We start from the raw sequence: 18970 nt of genomic DNA on the forward strand, positions 1-18970 counted from the left end.
ATATATACTTAAAAAATAAATAATCATTAATAATTATGAACAAATATAATAATAATTACTGACTCAAATATACCCGAAAAAACGGTATTAAAGGAATATACATACTTATTTTCACAAAATATATTTTACAACCATGTATATATGTATCAAATATTATTATATACAAATGTACGCGAATAAGTCTACATACCAATGAACTAGTTATACATAAAGATACTTATAGGGTCTAAAAAATATTAAAAGTCATAAAAATAGCATGTAAATATATATGGACATATGCAATAAATATATGTATATTTTTTTAAATATACACTGCAAGCTTCCACTTTAAAAAATTAGCATGAGCCTTTTCCTCGTTTTTTTATTTTTAAAATCTTTAAAAGGAACAAAAATCAAACCATACATAAAAAAATATAAATATTTAAGTTTTTTTAAAGTATAAAAAAATATGCATAATAATTTTAATATGCATTTTTTTGTATATATATATAGTATTTACACAAATAATGCAAGGATATTCAAAATTTAACAACTTACATATAACACTTTATAATACAACTTTTGTTTATATATGTTTTTTCTTTGTTTATTTAGGTATACATTCATATTATCGAATATAATTAAATATATATAATAAATACAGTTCACTCTTGATTTTAATATATATTAATATATGTAAACAAATATATAATATGCATATTATGGCTGTAAAATATATACCACCATATATTTATTTTTATTATTTAAAGTTTTTTTTTCAAGCCTAATTTTATTATTTTATTTTTTAAAAATAAGTTTCTCACTGCACTGAAAAAAATTCTTTATCATCATTTTTAATATTAATTCTTATTATATAAAACGTATAACAACATTGAATATCACTAAATCAATTAATTTTTTTCTTTCACATATTTTCATTTTTTATTGTTTTATAAAGAAAATAAAGTTATTTCTTTTTTTTTTATTGTATTTTAAAAAAATACATTTATCTTATGTTTACTTATTTATAGACTTAATTTTTATTATAATTATGTGTGTTGCATATGCATATAACATATATAACAACAGAATTGTGCATAATTAAAGCATGTATGAGGGTTTATGGAATTATAATATTTGCAATATTTTAAAACTATATAAATGATACTACTGTTTATATGAGCACAAAATCATTTACTTCTTCGGATAAATATGTAAAGCATATGAGAAGCATATATATAATCCTATGATATAATAAAAAAAAATAATTTTGTTCATAAAAAAATAAAAGCTTCAATATAAATTTTAAAAATATGGGGATATAGGTTTGTTAAACATATATATATATACAATCGCACAGATTGGGTGTTACTATTATTCATAATATCATATTATGGTAGTAAGTATATATGTATTAGCAGTTTTTAATTCGTCACTAGATTCATGATTTTGTTTCTGTTACTAAGAAATCGTATTATTATTTAAATAGCTATTTTTTTATGTATTATTAAAACGAAAAATATTATCTAAAAAAGGAATATATGATTTATTTTATAAAGCTGTTATTAATTATACAAAGCCAATCAATACTCAAAAAAATAACTATACCTTTTACATACATATATATGTATTATTCTAATATTTTTTTTAATTTTCATCTTTTAAACAATATTTTTTATTTATTTTTTCTTTAAAAAAAAGAATTTGCTAGTTTATAATAAAGAATATATATAGAATTTTATTTTATTTCCCCACATATAGTCTTTTTCACATATAATAATATATAAATAATTGTTGCAAAACATTAAAAAATTAATATTTACACATATCTTTTTTGCAAAATAACTGAAATTATAATTTTTAAAATATAAAAGATAGTTATCTTGCATGAAAAAATATAATATTCATATAAAGGTAATATTAATATATTAAAATCTATTGAATTTACACATTTTATTGCTTATTTTTCACCTTTTATTTTAGTAAAAATTTGTATACACAATTTTATATACCTTATAATATTTTGGATATATGAATTATGGATATATATCTACGTGCATATAACACATTGATTATTTATTTGTATATTTTAGAGATCTTTATTTACGCATATATTTTTTTAATTTATTAAAATATTTTATTGGTAATTCTTATATTATATACACAACCTTATTATTTTCATTGAACTTTGTTATTTCTTGTCCTCTTTGAAGATGTTCTTATTTCTTTTTTATTATTTTAAATATTAAAAAAAAATTTAAGTTACCTTTTTTTTACTCATTGTATTTTATTTTTTATTTTCATTATATATATATTTCAAAACATCAAACAAAATTCCCGTGCTAGTGAATTTTTGCATTTTTTTTATTCATAACTTGTTGAGAAAAATGTATAATACGGTTGTATTTTCAATATATATATATATTTCTTTCTTCTGAATTCCGCTTGAAAGAAAGAGGAACCCTATGCGCATTTCCACATATAAATAAACACATATATGTATATCTATATATACATGTGTCATGCTAGATAATTCGAAAAATGAAAAAAAACAAAGCAAATACAACCTTTGAAAGTAGTAAAAACACTGATAATGATATGTTTGAAAATATTAACTCTTCTTTCAAAGATTTAGTATCTATAATATGGATTGAAAAAGAAAAATTAGATTCAATCGTTCATATACCATTATATGCAGATTTATCCAAATATTTTGATGATTTAAATAAAAATCCCATAAATCAGGGGAATGACACCTCTATAATATCCAAGGTATATCTATTGTTTGATGATAACAGTTTTAATATAGCACTTGATATATCGGTATGTACCCAAAAAAATAAAACAATAGAAAAAATATTTATATATGCTGATTATTTTCTCCAAACAGATAAGTGCTTTTATTCCTATGTTTAATCCGATGCCCTATATATATTTAATCATCTACATATTCATTAATTTTTCTTTATCAATGAATGCAGCCTATGTGCGGATATCGGAGCAATCATATTCCTCTCCTAATTTACGATCGTTATTACTTCTGGAGTCTTCATTTTTTATTTGAAAAGTCTAAGGTAAAAAGACAGAGACTAAATATAAATACAAAATTGGAAATCCAAGATTGTATTAATAAATACAATATACATGACGAATTGGATATGTACACATCCATTTACAATAGCGCTTATAGCAAATATGAAAATACAAAAGACAGTCAGCTTAACGGATATGAATTAAATAAAAGAAGAAACGAAAATGCTAATAAACATGATAGTAGAAATGGTAATATGCTTAATAATGATCAAATAAAATATCCATATTTAAATGGATTAAAAAATAATAAAAACATTTTAGAAGATAATTTAAATGCTATTAATGATGTAAAGTGGTATCGCTTAAAAATAAAAATAGAAGAGACTGGAAAAAAAAATAAAAATCAATGTTTTTCTTATAGCTCTAATAACTTTAAAAATAAAAATACTGATAAATGTAACCCCAAAAAGTCCAGCAATATTAATAGTTTTTATTGTCTTACTAATGAAACGGAAAATGACAATTTGAACAAATTAATCAAAATGCAGAAAAAAAAAACAATAGTTCTTAATCAAAATAAAGTAAAAACGGAAGATACAGAAAACAAAAGCCAAATCATTAATAATAGTAGTTGTAATACTCAAAAAAATGAACAAAATGGGAATCAAGAAAAACCAATTATCATTAGTGACACATATAATCATATCTCTACTAATAATAATGCAAAACGGAAAAAAAGGAAAAAAAGAAAAACATGGTATTATTGCCATAGTAGTAGTAACGATATGGCCGATGATAATGATGAAAAACCCGACTCTATAGTTTCTAGCCACAAAATTTACATAGAAAAATCCTCTGAATCCAATACAGGTGTAAACGATGGAGAACATAATGAATATTTTGAAACTGATAAATATTATCGAGAAAATAATTTCAATAGTTCTCATAGTGGTCAATCCAAAAACAATATATATAATGCAAATAACGAAATAGACAAATTAAAATGTATGAATGCCGGAAAAGAACTAGATAGTAAAAATGATAATGATAATACTTCAAAAAAATTAGAAGAAATGAAAAATCATTGTATCAATATAGAAGATGCTACCATCGGAAATGATACCGAAACACAAAAAGAAAAAAATAAACAAAACTTAAAAACAAAAAATGCATATATTGAGGAAAATAGAACTAATAAATCGATAAATTTAAACGAAAATACAAAACTTACTTTAAAATCATCCAAATTATATAAATTAAAAAGTTATGAATATATAGATTATTTTAAAAATATGTTTTATAATAATTTAGAAAATCACCAAAATAAAATTAATCACCAGATATTTAAAAAAAATAAATTCGATAAAGATTGTATCGACTTATACATAAATAAAATACTAAAAAATATTTTGGATAAAAAGAGACCACATTTAAATTCTTTATCTAAAAGTTTCGAGCGAATTGAAACTTTTTATAAAAAAAATTATAAAATATTTATAATTGATGATAAAGATTTTTACACATGCGATAAAAAAGAGCATTTTAAAAACCAAAATTATTTATACGAATTATCAGATCAAAAAATTAAAAATGATCAAAATTTTGAAGATAACGATATTTTTAATTACTTTAAAAAATATATACCAACAGAACATAATGCCCAAAAATTAACTTCAAAGCCTCAAGAAAACTATCATACATTTCAAAATGAATTCATTCCCACAGAAAACGTTGATATAGAAGGACAATCCTATTCGAATTTCAAAGAGGGAATTCCTATTAAAAAGAAATCGAAAACGGAAGGAAATTCCTTATCAAAAGAAGACATAACAGAGACAAATCACCTAATCCAAAACCGCATCTCTAATGAATTCAACAAAGATTTCAACGATCAGGAACTGAAACTAGAAGGTATATCTGAAAGCACAGAAATAGTTGCAGATGCAGATATTATATTTGTTTTTATTAGCAAAAAACATAAATGCTTAGAAAAAAAACTAAAGCAAGGAGATTATATATATATTAAATTTAATGATACATGTCATAGTTATGATAAGGTAAAAATATTACCGAAAAATATTATTATACAAATTTTAATTTATTTGATAAAAAATACTGAAAATATAAAATTAACAACTATTTCTACCTATTCTCCTGACCTCTTATGGAACATATCTTTACATTTTAGAAAATATATCATCGATCTAGATATATGTTTTGAAAAATTATATAGATTTTTTTCTGAAAAAAGAGAACAAGAAAATGAAAACGGTGGCAATAAAGAGGCAAAACAAAGGCATGCAGACTTTTCTGATTCCTGTATTTATTATTACGGAGAGCCACAAAATAAGAAAAAAGACTTAGAAATTATGAAATTAAAAGATAGTGTAAATTTTATTGATAAATTTCTTCAGAATATAAATAGCAGAAAAATCGAAAAATTAAAAAAATCCAGGATAGAATATTATGAAAAATATGAATATGATAGAACTATAAACAAATTAAATAAACAGCAGCTTATTGATTTATTCATTGATAAAGAAGCTGAAATTAATATTATCCCATTATCTTACTTAAAAGAAAAAAGTAGAAATATTATATATGAAGAAAACCTTAAAATGAATATGTTTGCATGTATAAAAGTTATTTTTGACTCTATAAAAGGTAGATGTATATATGCAGATACACAAATTAATAAATTTGATTTTGTTTTTGAATATGTTGGTGAATTGTTAACACATAATGAAGCTATGGAACGAGAGCAAACATATATTAAAAATAAAAAAAAAGGTTGTTACATGTTCTATTTTAAACATGAAAATAAAAGATATTGTATAGATGGAACTGAAGAAAGTATAGATGCGGCTATCAATTATACTAATAAAAAATATTTCTTAAGATCTTTTGCTAGATTAGTAAATCACTCAAAAAAAAACTCAAATTTAATTCCTAAAGTACTAACCGTTGATTTTCTGCCCAGACTTTTTTTCATTGCCTCTAGAGACATACAAAAAGGAGAAGAATTGCTAATCGATTATGGTGAGAGAAATCGAGAAATAATTAAAGATAATGAATGGCTTAAGCTATGACCCACAACCAGTTTGAAGGGACACCAAATTTTACCACTCAATTGATTGTGGTATGTTACTTGGAAATCATTTTGTATACCTACATTTCTTTCTATCTTTACTTTATCATATAGCATTAATTAAATCGATGCATACATTAATACCCGCTTTATTAATATCGAATTGGACTAATTTCCTTTTAAAATATGTTGTCAAAAATATAAATTATCGTATCTGTTCACACATATGGCATATATGTGTAATTTTTATTTTTATATATATATGCTTTTTATTTGACAGATGAAAGAGTGACTCCTTCACACGATTTCATCCTATCCTATTATCATTACATATATTTTTTTTTGTTTCTTCTTTTCTTTATCATTTCGGGCAAACGAAATTCATATTTTTAAAATTGTATTTTTTTTGTTTTGGCAAAATTGTCATTTTCAAAAATCTCCGCATATTTCGCATATACATATGTATACGTGAATATGTTTATTTTGTAAACGTTTTAATTTCGTTTATATTTATTATTCATAATTAACCAATGTTTATCGCCATACTATAATTAAAAAAAGAGATAAAACTAAACAAATGAATGGACCCTTATTTGGACTTTGTATCACTTGTCTTCACCATAAAAATTGGGACGTTCCCAGTAATTCGAGTATTAATGTGATGATTGTTCTCACTAAAATACTGATCGTATACATTTATTAGCGATTCTTTAATGGGGTAATAGTTATTTTGAACAACTTCTGCTGCGCTTATCATAGAGTCACGCATAAACGTTCCACAAAACTATATGTAGAAAATGGGAATAAATATATAGCCATGTATAAAAATTAATATAAATGAGAATAGAACAAATGTGGTGATAATAGCAAAACATATAAGCATATATATATGCAGTATAATTTTTTCGAAAAGGTTGATGAAATAAAATAAAACAATTTTTACTCGTGATGAAGTGGGGGAAACGACATAAAACACAAGACATTTCGTCTACCTCCATCTAGTCATCAATTTCTTTTATCACATATTTCATTATGTTTATATATATATTTTTTTATATATTTACTATTATGGCATCGGAGAAATAGTTGGGTTTCTTTTCTTTTTCCTTTTTTTTTTTTTTCTTTTTCCTGTCTCCTTTTTGTTCCATTTTACGAAATTAATATAAACCGAAAAAGCCAAAATAATATCGCGAATAAATGTTTTATCTGCGGATGATGCAAAAATATATCAATATCGCAGAGTTAATAATGAAAAGAAAACATATATAAAATAGTACACATATAACAATGGTAATGAATACATAAATAAATCACACTACAATCAATTTTTTGGTATTTAAAAAAAATAATATTCCGCAATAAATCATGAGAAATGCCAGACACCATCACCACGAAATATTAAAAAATATTATTAATATAAAAAAAAATATTTTTATAATTTTGTAATTTGTAAAATGTATATTGATTTAATTTTGTCTATCAATTTTAAAAAATAAGTATAACAATTGTGACTTGTAAAAGAATGTGCGAAGATATATTAGTATAAAAATACAAGTTTACTTTTAAACAGGGTTAAAAATTGTTGTATACGTTTTACACTCATGTGCACACAATGTTGTAATGTAATAACGAAATAAGAATTAAAGTGCAATTTTTTTGAGAGAAAAAAATATTAAAAAAAAATAAATGCTACATAAAAAACAAAAAATGCAATAAAACAAGTAATTAATACATAAACAACAATGTTGGGAATTTTAATTATTACAAATAAAAATAACAATAAAACTCATAAATATTTATATACTATACAAAATATAGTTTGCTGTGAAAATAAAAATAAAAACTATATAGTGACAAATATATCACCATTGTATTATCATGTCAACATATCATCATATTGCCCCATTTATCATGCCAGCGGTTAATAATTTTTCTGTTACTTCATTTTACCACTTAACCACAATAGCTAGCTAACTTGAAGGGGAAAATTCACAATTATCACTTGAATTTCCCCCTTTATAGCTATCTATTACTATCAAAGTAAAACAACAAAAGTGATCTTATGAGCATATTGTGTTCATCATATGACAACTTGCTTGATGGAATATTTTTTAGTAAGCATGTAACAAAAATATCTATATACAATTGTATGGATTTGAGATCATACATGTTGTTTATAATATCGATATGATATTTTTCAACTTTTTTTAATATATTAATATATTTTTTTATTTTTTTTTCACGTAATAAATTTTCAAGCAATGCATGTTTACCTAGCTTATCATTATTTTCCACTGTATTCCCATTATTTGAAAAATCTATGGGGTTTAAATTTTTAAATAAATCAATGATTAAAAATTTGTATATCACCTTTTTAAAGTAAATTGTCTTGCTTGCATCTTTAGATCTATTCATGTTTATATCCTGTAAAAGATATAAAAAAGAAAGGAAAAGTAATCGAAATAAAACATATGCGTGGAATAAAACAAAAGTATAAACACATGCATTAGACCAATCACATTTTCTATAATTCCTGGTTGATATTAATGACGCACATTTATGCATATAAAAAATGAATAATTCAGCGACTTGGTGAACATTCCGAAAAAAAAAATTCATAAGCATACACACTTTTCTCATGCTAAAAAAAAATTACGTGTAGTGTTAGGCAAATATATTCGCAATAGGATTCCATCAATGTATCATTTCTTCTAATATTGCACCGAAACGATAAAATCTTGCTAATGCTAATATTTTTGAATATGGATATGTGGTAATTATTAATTAATTTCTCATTTTGTGTATATTTCTTTTTTAAATCCTTATCAAAATTTATATCTATTTGTAGGCATTTTTTCATAAATTTATTATTGAATTTGTTCGCTATATGCACATTTTTTAATATTGTCCCTTTTTTATTAATTCTATGAATATAGTTGCCAACATAATTAATACCATTAACATTATTATTATGCCCTTTTTGAAAGCATATGCTTATATCCCTATCATCTGTCATCCATTTATATTTCCTTTCGTGATGAAAACTTTTCTTGTTATGTTTCTCTTTTTCAAAAATGTTTGAAATGTATTTATTATTATCTATAAATGTTTCCCCCTGTTTGATATTGTTGGTTTGATCAGAAAATTTTATATTTTTAAGAATATTATTATTTGTATATGTGAAATCATTTATATGTTTTATTATTTTATTGTTTTTTCGCCCTTTTTTTATATCATCATCAAGAATTTTATAATTATCCCCTAAATCTATACGCATTTCTTCTTCATCATCTATCCTTTTTTCATTAATATTTATTATTTCCTCTGAATTATTTTCCGTATTATCCCTTTTTATAGCATAGCAATTTAAATCACGCTCTAAACCCATATATATTTCATTTCTTTTATTAATATTTTTTATATTTCTTAAATTTTCAACAAGTGAATTCATATTTTGACTTTTAATTGGATTATTCACAAAACGATTTACAACGTTGCTCTGCATGAAGTTCCATCTTCCTCCTATATTGAAGTGTTTATTCTCACTACTTATTGTATCTATACTTCTTTCGAACATATTTTCATTTCTGTTGAATCCGCTTCCTCTTTTTGATACTTTTTCTACATCGCCAAAATGTCTTTCCACGGAATTAAATACACCTTTGTATCCTTCCATATCATAGTATTCCTTATTTTCGTTTTTGCTTTTCATAACACAGTTTTGTTCATTATAAAAATTATTACCATCATTATAATTTCTACATGTATGATTGTTGAAAAACATGTATGGATTATACCTTGGATTTAAATCATTGTTTATTTTTACATTACTAAGATTATTTAAATCTCCAATTAGGTCACAATTTATGTTTTGATTCGTTTCATCATTTTTATCGCTATTATTATTGTCATTATATTTATTTAGTTTGTTATTTTTCTTTTCACGCTTATCATCTTGTAATCGTTTAGGCAAATTGCACATATTCATAAAGCTTTGATCAGGATTTATTTTCTTTCCATTTATTAAACTGCTACCTTGCTTTATAGGTTCCATATCGTTGTTAATATAATGACATATATTTCTTTTTTTTTCGTTTTTTCTTTCTGAATGTGCTTGAATATTTATTTCTACTTCATTTGCAGAAATACTTCGGGGAAATTCAGTACCTGTTCCCAGTTCGTTTTTTTTTAAATTTATATCTTCATAGTTGTTATAATTAAATAAAAAATTATGTTTATCACTTATATTATTAACATATGAATTCAATGAATTATTTGCTTCACATGTATATGGGATGCTATGATTAGGGTAAATTGTTGGATCTGTAAAAACTATTTCATTGTTATTTTCCCACCACAAATCGTCTATTTTATTTTGCTCATGATAAATTTTTTTGATTTCATGACTAAAACTATTTGTGAATTCATTCATTTTACTTCCATTGTTACGAACATCTTCATTTTCGATCTTTAAATTTGTGTTTTCCTCGTTAAAATTATTGGAATTATGATAATCCGTATATATATCATTTCTGCTCATATATATATTATTATTTTGGCAGTTATTTATATCACTATATTTATTGGGTGTATTTCTCAAATCTGTTGTTTCTTTTTCTTCATTTATATTTCCAATGCAATCCTTATTGGTATTATTTTTAGAGTTAAATAAAATATTATTTTCATTATTAAAATTTTCTAGATTTTTATCAATAATAGCAACTTTGTCAACTTTACGTGTATTTGGTGATAAAAATGAGATTTTAATTGGTATATTTTTTATATCTGTATAATGTAAATCAAATGAGTTTCTACATACGTCAGGATAAATATTATTCTGTTTATATTCGGAATTGTTATTATTTGATTCTATATCGTTAATGAAATTTTTATTTATTTGATTATCATTTATTCTGTAAGATAATTTTTCATTATTTATTTTTGGCGAATTTGTATTATTATCACCAAAATGTATTAATTTTGCTTCGGTTTCCCCATAAGTTTTCTGAAGAAGTGGTGAATTTATTTGTACCATTTCAACAGAAACTCCATTCTTATTTTGCCCACAAAAATTACGTCTTCTGTTGGTGCCATTACAATAGATATTACTAAAATTTCCTACACTGTTAACATTGTCTTGGTAAAAACTTTGCCCATTTTGAGTGGTTGCCTGTTCTACAAATTCAGAAGCATCAGTTGGATTTATTGCCAGCATATCATTAGATAGACCTGTGTTTTGGCATTCGATACTTGCACCATTATAAATGTTACAATCAGGGAAAATATAATAATTATTGTTGTTATCTTTTTTATTAATTTTATTAGAATTTAAATAATTTTGATCAATATTTGTCTCATTTACAGTGAACTGATTATTTTCGTTTTCTTTTGGATGTTCACTTATCCACATATTTTTATTAAAATTCGGTATTTCATACGGATTTTGCAATAAATGTATTCTTGGTATATTTAAATTTTTATTTTCTATACAATAATTTATATTGTTAACCTCTGATTTGTTACCCATACTATGTTCTCCATTGTTGAAATATTCTTTACCCACAATATTGTACGATTTAGCACATTCTACGTCATTAAAATTGTTATTATAATATTCTAAAAATGGCATAGATATATTGTCATTGTAAGTATTATAGTTACTGCTATATTCGATTTTATTCCTACCCATATTATCATCCTTTCCTATTCCATTATTCCACATTCCTTCATCATATTTTGAATATGTGTTATAATTCCAATTCAAAAGCGTTGCGTTTTCTTTTTCAACGTTTAAATTTTTTTCTTTCACCATGTTTTCATGACAAAAGTTGTTCAAATTATCAATGTTGTTATCATTGGTGATTCTATTAATAACTTCATTTCTAAAAGCATTTTCACTCATAATAATTGTATTATTATTTTCAACATTATTTAAAATTGTTTCAAAAAATTTATTGGTGTAATTTTCTGTCCTGTTTAATCTTTTTATCGTATCTACATTATTAAATGTATCATGATAGTATGCCTCCTCATTATTTTCCATTTCATATGGATTTATTTTTTTATAAAAATATTTTTCAATCCTTTCTCCATGATTTATATATTTATCTGTTAATGGTATTCGTGTATTGGGGCCTATAAAACATTTGCTTAATATCTCTTCATTAGGAATATTTAAATTGGTGTGATTAAAATAGGGATACTCATTGTCATAGCTATTTATATTAAAATTTTTTTCGATATTTTTCATAAAAACATAATTGTTATTTCTATCTCCATCAACTAGACACATTTCATTATTAGAGTAACTATTTATAAAATTTTTTGTGCCAATATCTTGTTTTATATTTATACTATTAATATTATAATTTCCAAAATAATTTTCATCATTTATTTTATTTAATTCGGCTCTATTATTAATTTGAGTGTCCATGTCTATTGTACTTAAAATATATTCATTGGTGAGACTGTTTTGATTCTCCATTATTTTTCCATTGTATATCATTTTTATTCCAACTAAATGTGGTGAATTATCGAGTCTATTATAATTTTGTTTATTGCTACCAACTGCAACATTATTGTTGTAACCACATAGCAAATATGCATTACCCATATCATTTGTATCACTTGTAACATTTTTGAAATGTCGATCCCCCAGCATATCATTTTTTGGATAACTTGATATCGAAATATGCCCTGCCTGATAATTGCTACAAGCATTTTCACCAGATATATCAGTTCTCAAACCTTTGTAATAATCATTTTGAGAAATCAAATTGCCATTTTGAATATCATATGGGTGTGAGTCAGATACGGAATATGTATTCCTAATTAGTTCGTTGTTCTTATTTAAATTGTGTAATTCATATATGCCATTATTATGTTCACTAATTATTCCGTTCACTTTTAAAAGTATGTTTCCATTTATATTAGTATTATCAATGTTCTCATTACTAATAGTTCCACACTCTTTTTTCCTTTTCTTCTTAGATGGAATATTTCTCAATGAAATGCTTTTTCGTTTTGATACACTAATATCATTTTTGGTTTTCTTTTTTAATCTTAAATTGTTTCTCCTTTTTTGAACATTTAATCTGCTCCTAACAGCTAATTCTCTTGCTGCTAAAAACCCATATCTATAAACAGAAAAACACTCTTTTTTTTTATATCCATATGCACACCATCTTTTTTGCCTAATATCAAAATGTACTCCTTTCATTTTGGGTATCTTCATAATTTTATGGTAATAATTTATGTTACTATCTTCTTTGGTATTTTTCTCATTATCACCTTTCAGTTTATAACTGCATATTTCCAATTTATCTATTTCACCCTCTCGTACGTTTTCAATGCAGTTTTTGAAGTTCCTATCACTTACTTTGCCAATTTTATCACCATTTTTTACCTCACTTGATTCTCCTTTTTTTTTTTTTTTTTTTCTCTTCTTATTTGCATTTATTCCAGAATAATACATATTGTCAATTTCGATGGTGAAATTATTTTCTTCACTTTTTCTTATTATATATGGCTCGTTTATACCGTCTTCAATTTTTGGTTCCCCTGCTATATCGTCATTGTAAACATATTTTATATTATTTTCATCTATATATAATTCATTGCTTCGATTTTTTATCTCATTTTTTGATGATCTATATTTTTTATCACTTTTTTTACTGTCTATAATTGAATTTGGAAATTTATTTTCAATATAACTAGTACCATTTATTTCACCAATTCTAGTATGGTAAATTAAATTGTCTGTTTCCTTTTTAAAAAAATTTAAACATGCATTATCTGAATAATTTTTATTTACACATCGATTGTTTATATCAATTAATTGTAACATAGAGGTAGAATGATTTGAAAGATTTTCATCTACACTGATAAACATTTTTTCTGTGCTTCCTTTTTTTCTGTTTTTTGATTTTTGTTTTTTCTCTTTTCCCTTTTCCCCTATGATTTCTACATCTTCCTTTTTTTCACCATTTTTATAAAATTCATGAATTGTGCTTATTTTTTCTATCGAGGATTTTACTTTGTTCCTATTTTTTAAAATTATCTCGTCTAAAATTGCTTCCTTTTCAGTGTTTTTATTATTTAGGCCCCCTTCTAATAAATTATTAATCTTCACCGTCATATTAAAATCGTTTTGGTTTGTTTCTTTCCCCACTCCGGTGTTGTTTTCTCCTTCTTTTTTTTTTTTTCTCGACCTCCCAACTGTGTTATTCTGCGTTTCAGCTTTGCTACTATAGTTACAACTTATTTCATTTTTCCCCTTTTCCAATATTTTTTCAGCGTTTGAAATTTTATTTATTCTATGATTTTTTAAAATGTGTTTTTTCTTTACATTTACAATATTGCATACATTTTCAAAATAATTATTATTATCGCCGAATTTTGTAGTAAAATCGTGGTCATTGTTTTCGTTTTTATTGCTTAAGTACGTGTGTAACATACTTTTATTATAATACAAATTATTGTTTCTATCATAATGAAATGCATTTAAAATGCTTTTCGAATCTGCCTTTCGATTTTTTCTGATAACACTATTACACTTATTACTATCCACTATTTCTATTTTCTTATTCAGAACCACACTATTTTCTACATCTTTATGTAAAATGGTATTTTTCGTCATGCTTGAAGTATTGTCAAATTCGTTATTTTTTTCATATTTGTCACCATTTATTACATTATCATTTGACAGACTTACGATATTATTGTTCGCATCGTAAAAATAATTGTCGCTAGTTCGATATTGATAAATGCAATTTCTATTCGACAAAAGATTATTCCCATTATTAGCCAAATCAGAATTACGTATATTTTTTGTATCATTGTTATGCTCTTCGCTTTTCCTTTCAATGCTAACCTCATCAAGATCATTATCATTTTTTATAATATTATTAACATAGTTAAAATTATAACGAGACTTCCAATCTAATCGTTCCCCTTCAGAAGTATAATTCATTCCTTCCTTCTCTGTTCTTATATTATTAGTGTGCATAAATACTTTTTCACTAAAATTTGTACAACTATCATTTTTATAATAGTAATTATTTCTCTCTTTGCTATTGCAAATTAAATATTGTGGTTGTGTATTCCATTCTGTAAATTGTTTATCCCCATGTTGACTATTTTCAGTATATATACCATTCATACCTATATTACTAATACTATTGCTTCCTTCAAATTTATTGAAGTAATTAGCATATCCAACGCCATTTTGCGGATATTCCCACAATGACGTTTTATTTTGGTCACAAGAAAAAGTAGGATTATTCGATTTGTTATAATATGTGTTTTCAAAAATATTCATACAAATATTCACCTTTGAATTGCAGTTTTTATAATTATGTGCACAATTTCCATTATTATTTTCACAATAGCTATTTGTACAATTGCTGGGAACCTCATTAGGGTAAATTCTTTCATTGCTCATTGAATTATGTTGCATATTAATTTCATCATCTTTAATATTTTCATTTTTTGATTGGCAAAGAAAATTCCCTGAATTAGTTATGTCCGAAGGAATAAGCACACAATTTGAAAACTGTTTTTGTTTGTGAAATGGTGAAACATTGCCTATCAATCCATTGTTATCATAAAGTGTTGTGTTCATTTCACTGTTTAATCTTTTTGAGAAGTTTATATCATTTATTTTCCCATTATTTGTAAACATAACATTAAGATGCCCATTGTTTCTTAAAAAATTTGAAGCATCATTTACCCATATGTTTTCGTTTTCTCTAAAATTGAAATCATATTTTTTTTCTTGCGAAGGTATAATTTTCTCACTGTTTATATTGCATACATTGTTGGTATTATTCCCTTTGTCAAAAATTGCACCTCCTTTATTTCCTGAAATTTTACTCTTGCTTTTCACATTTCTATGCATAGAAGAAATGCTCTTGGGATGATAGCTTAGATGCACATCCGTAACATTTTTTCCGTTATTCAGAATCGATTCTATTTTTTCTGACCCTTTTTTGGAGAGTTCTTTCTTGTTCACTTTTGCATATGCTGTTTCACTCTTATTAACAGTTTTATTCTTTTCATGTTTTCCATTTTCATCCTTTTCATTGATTTTCGAGTTTCGAAATTCTAGAGCTAGCTGTCTAGCTTTGTAAAACCCATATTTGCACACAGGGAAATGTTTCTGAATCTGTTTGTTGTTTTCATTTTTCCAATATGCTATCCATCTAATTTGATTATGATCAAATGTCAATCCTTGTATCTTCACCATTTGCTTAGCAAGCACTCTATAATATTTTCTTTCGTTCAATGGTATACCTGTTCTTTTTTTTTTCTTCTTATAATTATTAGTGTAATTATCATTACAATTGTTCAGGTTTTCATAATTATTAACACTTTTTTCCCCATAATTTAATAAAACATTATTTACATCATCTGTTGAGACACATTTTGAGGGACACTTTGTTTCTTCACTTTTTATGTCATTTATAAAAGGAGCCTCATTCTTAAAAACAACTTTTTCTTCGTCTCCTAAGTTATTTTCTTTTTCATTTTTTAACAAAATATCCATTGGATTTTTGTATAAAAATTTTCGTTTATCCCCTTTCAATTCATTTTCATATTCAATCCCAAGTAATGCATTATTAGCATGCGCGTTATTCTCTTTTTCATTAACACGGTCATTATTTTTTTCATAAATCACTGTAGTAGATTTATTTAATAAGTATGTTTTTTTTTTTTTTAATTCATATTCTTCCCTGATATTATTATCTTCGTTATTTATGACATTACTATTTTTAGTCTCTTTTATATTCTCATCACATTTACTAGCATTTGTAGTGCATACTTCGACAAAATTTTGGTCGCTAATTTTTTTTTCTTTATTATCCGTTGTTATATGTATGTTGCTTTCGTCTTCTTTTGAATTTTTATTCATAATATTGCACCCCGTAGTTATTATTTTGCCATATTCATTAACAATTCCTTCATCTTCATTTAAAGAGGCCGTCGTCCTATTTCCGACTTTTAATATGCTAATACTCAGATCAGTTTTTGATATATTATTATGTTTTTTCACATTTTCATTATTCTCATGATTTAGTTTATTAATTTTATCACAACATTTTGATAGGGGGCTGTTTTTATATCTGATATGAAGCAGATTTTTCTCATCAGAAGAATTAACTTTATCAATTGGATTTACAATTATACTATCTTTATACGTTTTTTTTTCCAAAATTTTAATCAAATTTATTTTACAATTTGGTTTACTATTTAAACACATATCATGACTATCTCTATATATTATGCTTATTCTTTCGCATATATTATTCGTTTCCTTTTTATTCTCCTGACTTTTTATTGGTAATATTACCTTTGGCATATTGAGATTATCAATACGTAATTTGTCTATGTCACACACAACATCACTATTATTATGGTTCAATTTTTGCGTTATATTATTATAGAGCATTTTTTCTGCATCCCATTTTTCATCATGCTCATTGACTATTATATTTTCTAGACAACTAATAGTTTTATTAATATTTGGAAGATATTTGTTTCTATCATTCTTTTTATCCACGACATTAGTAGCAATATCATCACTAAAGTTCGTTCTTATTTTTTCTATTTCTTTCTCTGTATGAGTCATATCATTATTTCTTATACCCTCATAATTCTCTTTTTTACGTAATTTCTCACTTCTTTCTTTTTCACTTATTATCTTACCATTTTTCTCTATTTTATTTATATTACTACCCACTTCTATTAAAACAGTATCAATTTTATTCTCATTGACGCCATTAATATTATGTTTATGAATTTCATTTTGGGGAAAACACAAAAAATCATTATAATTGTGTAGGTTATCTACTACATCTATGTTCAATTGATTCTTATTACCATTACTATTAATTTCTCTACATTTTACTTCGTTTTTTTCTTCCTCAAAATTTCGAGATATATCATCATTTTTGGTATTTTTACAACGTACCACTCCTCCTGTTTTTATCTCTCTATTATATAATTTAATTATACTTTTTTGGCTTTTTAATAGTTTTTTTTTTCTTGTATTATTCAATTTTTTATTTGCTTCTTTGTCCATTATTGTTTTATTTTCTTTACAATACAGTGTGTTACATTTGTAATGGTTTTTACTGTATTGATATGGGCTTATTGTTACATTCGAATAATTATATTTTTCCTTTTCAAAATATGGTGATAAATTATATTGGCCACACCTTCCTTTTTCTTGGTTACTGTTAGAACAAGTCATTTCAAAACTATTTTCTTGTCCATTTTTCTTATTATGACCATTATATTTTTGTTCTTTGTGTTCTTCCTCTTTTTTTAGATCATCCTTAAAATTATTTAAATTTTTGCTCCTCAACTTTGATATATTTGAAATGTTCTCAGAAAAAAGACCCAAATTATCCTCTTCCAATGGTTTATCTTTAATTTCACCTTCATTCATGTAGTCTATATTTTATTTTTAAACTTTTTATAAAAACAATATATATATGTAACTTATTTTTTTTGACACAGTTGCACATTCACAAATTTATACATGCATATAGCGCCAGTTCCTTTACATATCTTTTTATATGTACATCATCGCTTCAAAATATGTACAGATATTATTTGGACACAAAAAAATATTCAAATATATATAAAATATGTATCTAATCAAATCCCCAAAAATATATTATATGAAAAAAAAAGTTTTAAGAAAAAAATACCTTATGATATATACATATTTTAGAGAAAGTACGGAAAGAGGAGTTTAAAATAAACGGAAAAATATGCATATTATAAGGTGTATATATAATATTCTGAACATTTTCAAAATAAATAAAAAAATAATGGAATTAACAAACATATACAGATGCAACA

At 24.4% G+C, this 18970-nt stretch overlaps 3 protein-coding genes across 3 annotated transcripts; 1 reads left to right on the top strand and 2 right to left on the bottom strand.

Annotated features, from left to right (window-relative positions):
• Positions 1 to 2520: 2520 nt before the first annotated feature.
• On the top strand, positions 2521 to 6101 carry PBANKA_1001600 (SET domain protein, putative; the record flags this gene model as incomplete). The annotated part of the gene is made up of 2 exons (XM_034565084.1): positions 2521 to 2802; positions 2961 to 6101. The coding sequence occupies 2 exons, from the start codon at positions 2521 to 2523 to the stop codon at positions 6099 to 6101; spliced, it is 3423 nt and encodes a 1140-aa protein (XP_034421816.1).
• A 588-nt stretch (positions 6102 to 6689) lies between these two features.
• On the bottom strand, positions 6690 to 7248 carry PBANKA_1001700 (conserved Plasmodium protein, unknown function; the record flags this gene model as incomplete). The annotated part of the gene is made up of 2 exons (XM_034565085.1): positions 6690 to 6884; positions 7165 to 7248. The coding sequence occupies 2 exons, from the start codon at positions 7246 to 7248 to the stop codon at positions 6690 to 6692; spliced, it is 279 nt and encodes a 92-aa protein (XP_034421817.1).
• Positions 7249 to 8122: 874 nt separating this feature from the next.
• PBANKA_1001800 (AP2 domain transcription factor AP2-SP2) lies at positions 8123 to 18551 on the bottom strand (the record flags this gene model as incomplete). The annotated part of the gene is made up of 2 exons (XM_034565087.1): positions 8123 to 8524; positions 8757 to 18551. The coding sequence occupies 2 exons, from the start codon at positions 18549 to 18551 to the stop codon at positions 8123 to 8125; spliced, it is 10197 nt and encodes a 3398-aa protein (XP_034421818.1).
• Positions 18552 to 18970: the final 419 nt, after the last annotated feature.

The sequence above is a fragment of the Plasmodium berghei genome (assembly GCF_900002375.2).
Source record: "Plasmodium berghei ANKA genome assembly, chromosome: 10".
In the NCBI taxonomy this organism is placed as follows: Eukaryota; Apicomplexa; class Aconoidasida; order Haemosporida; family Plasmodiidae; genus Plasmodium; species Plasmodium berghei.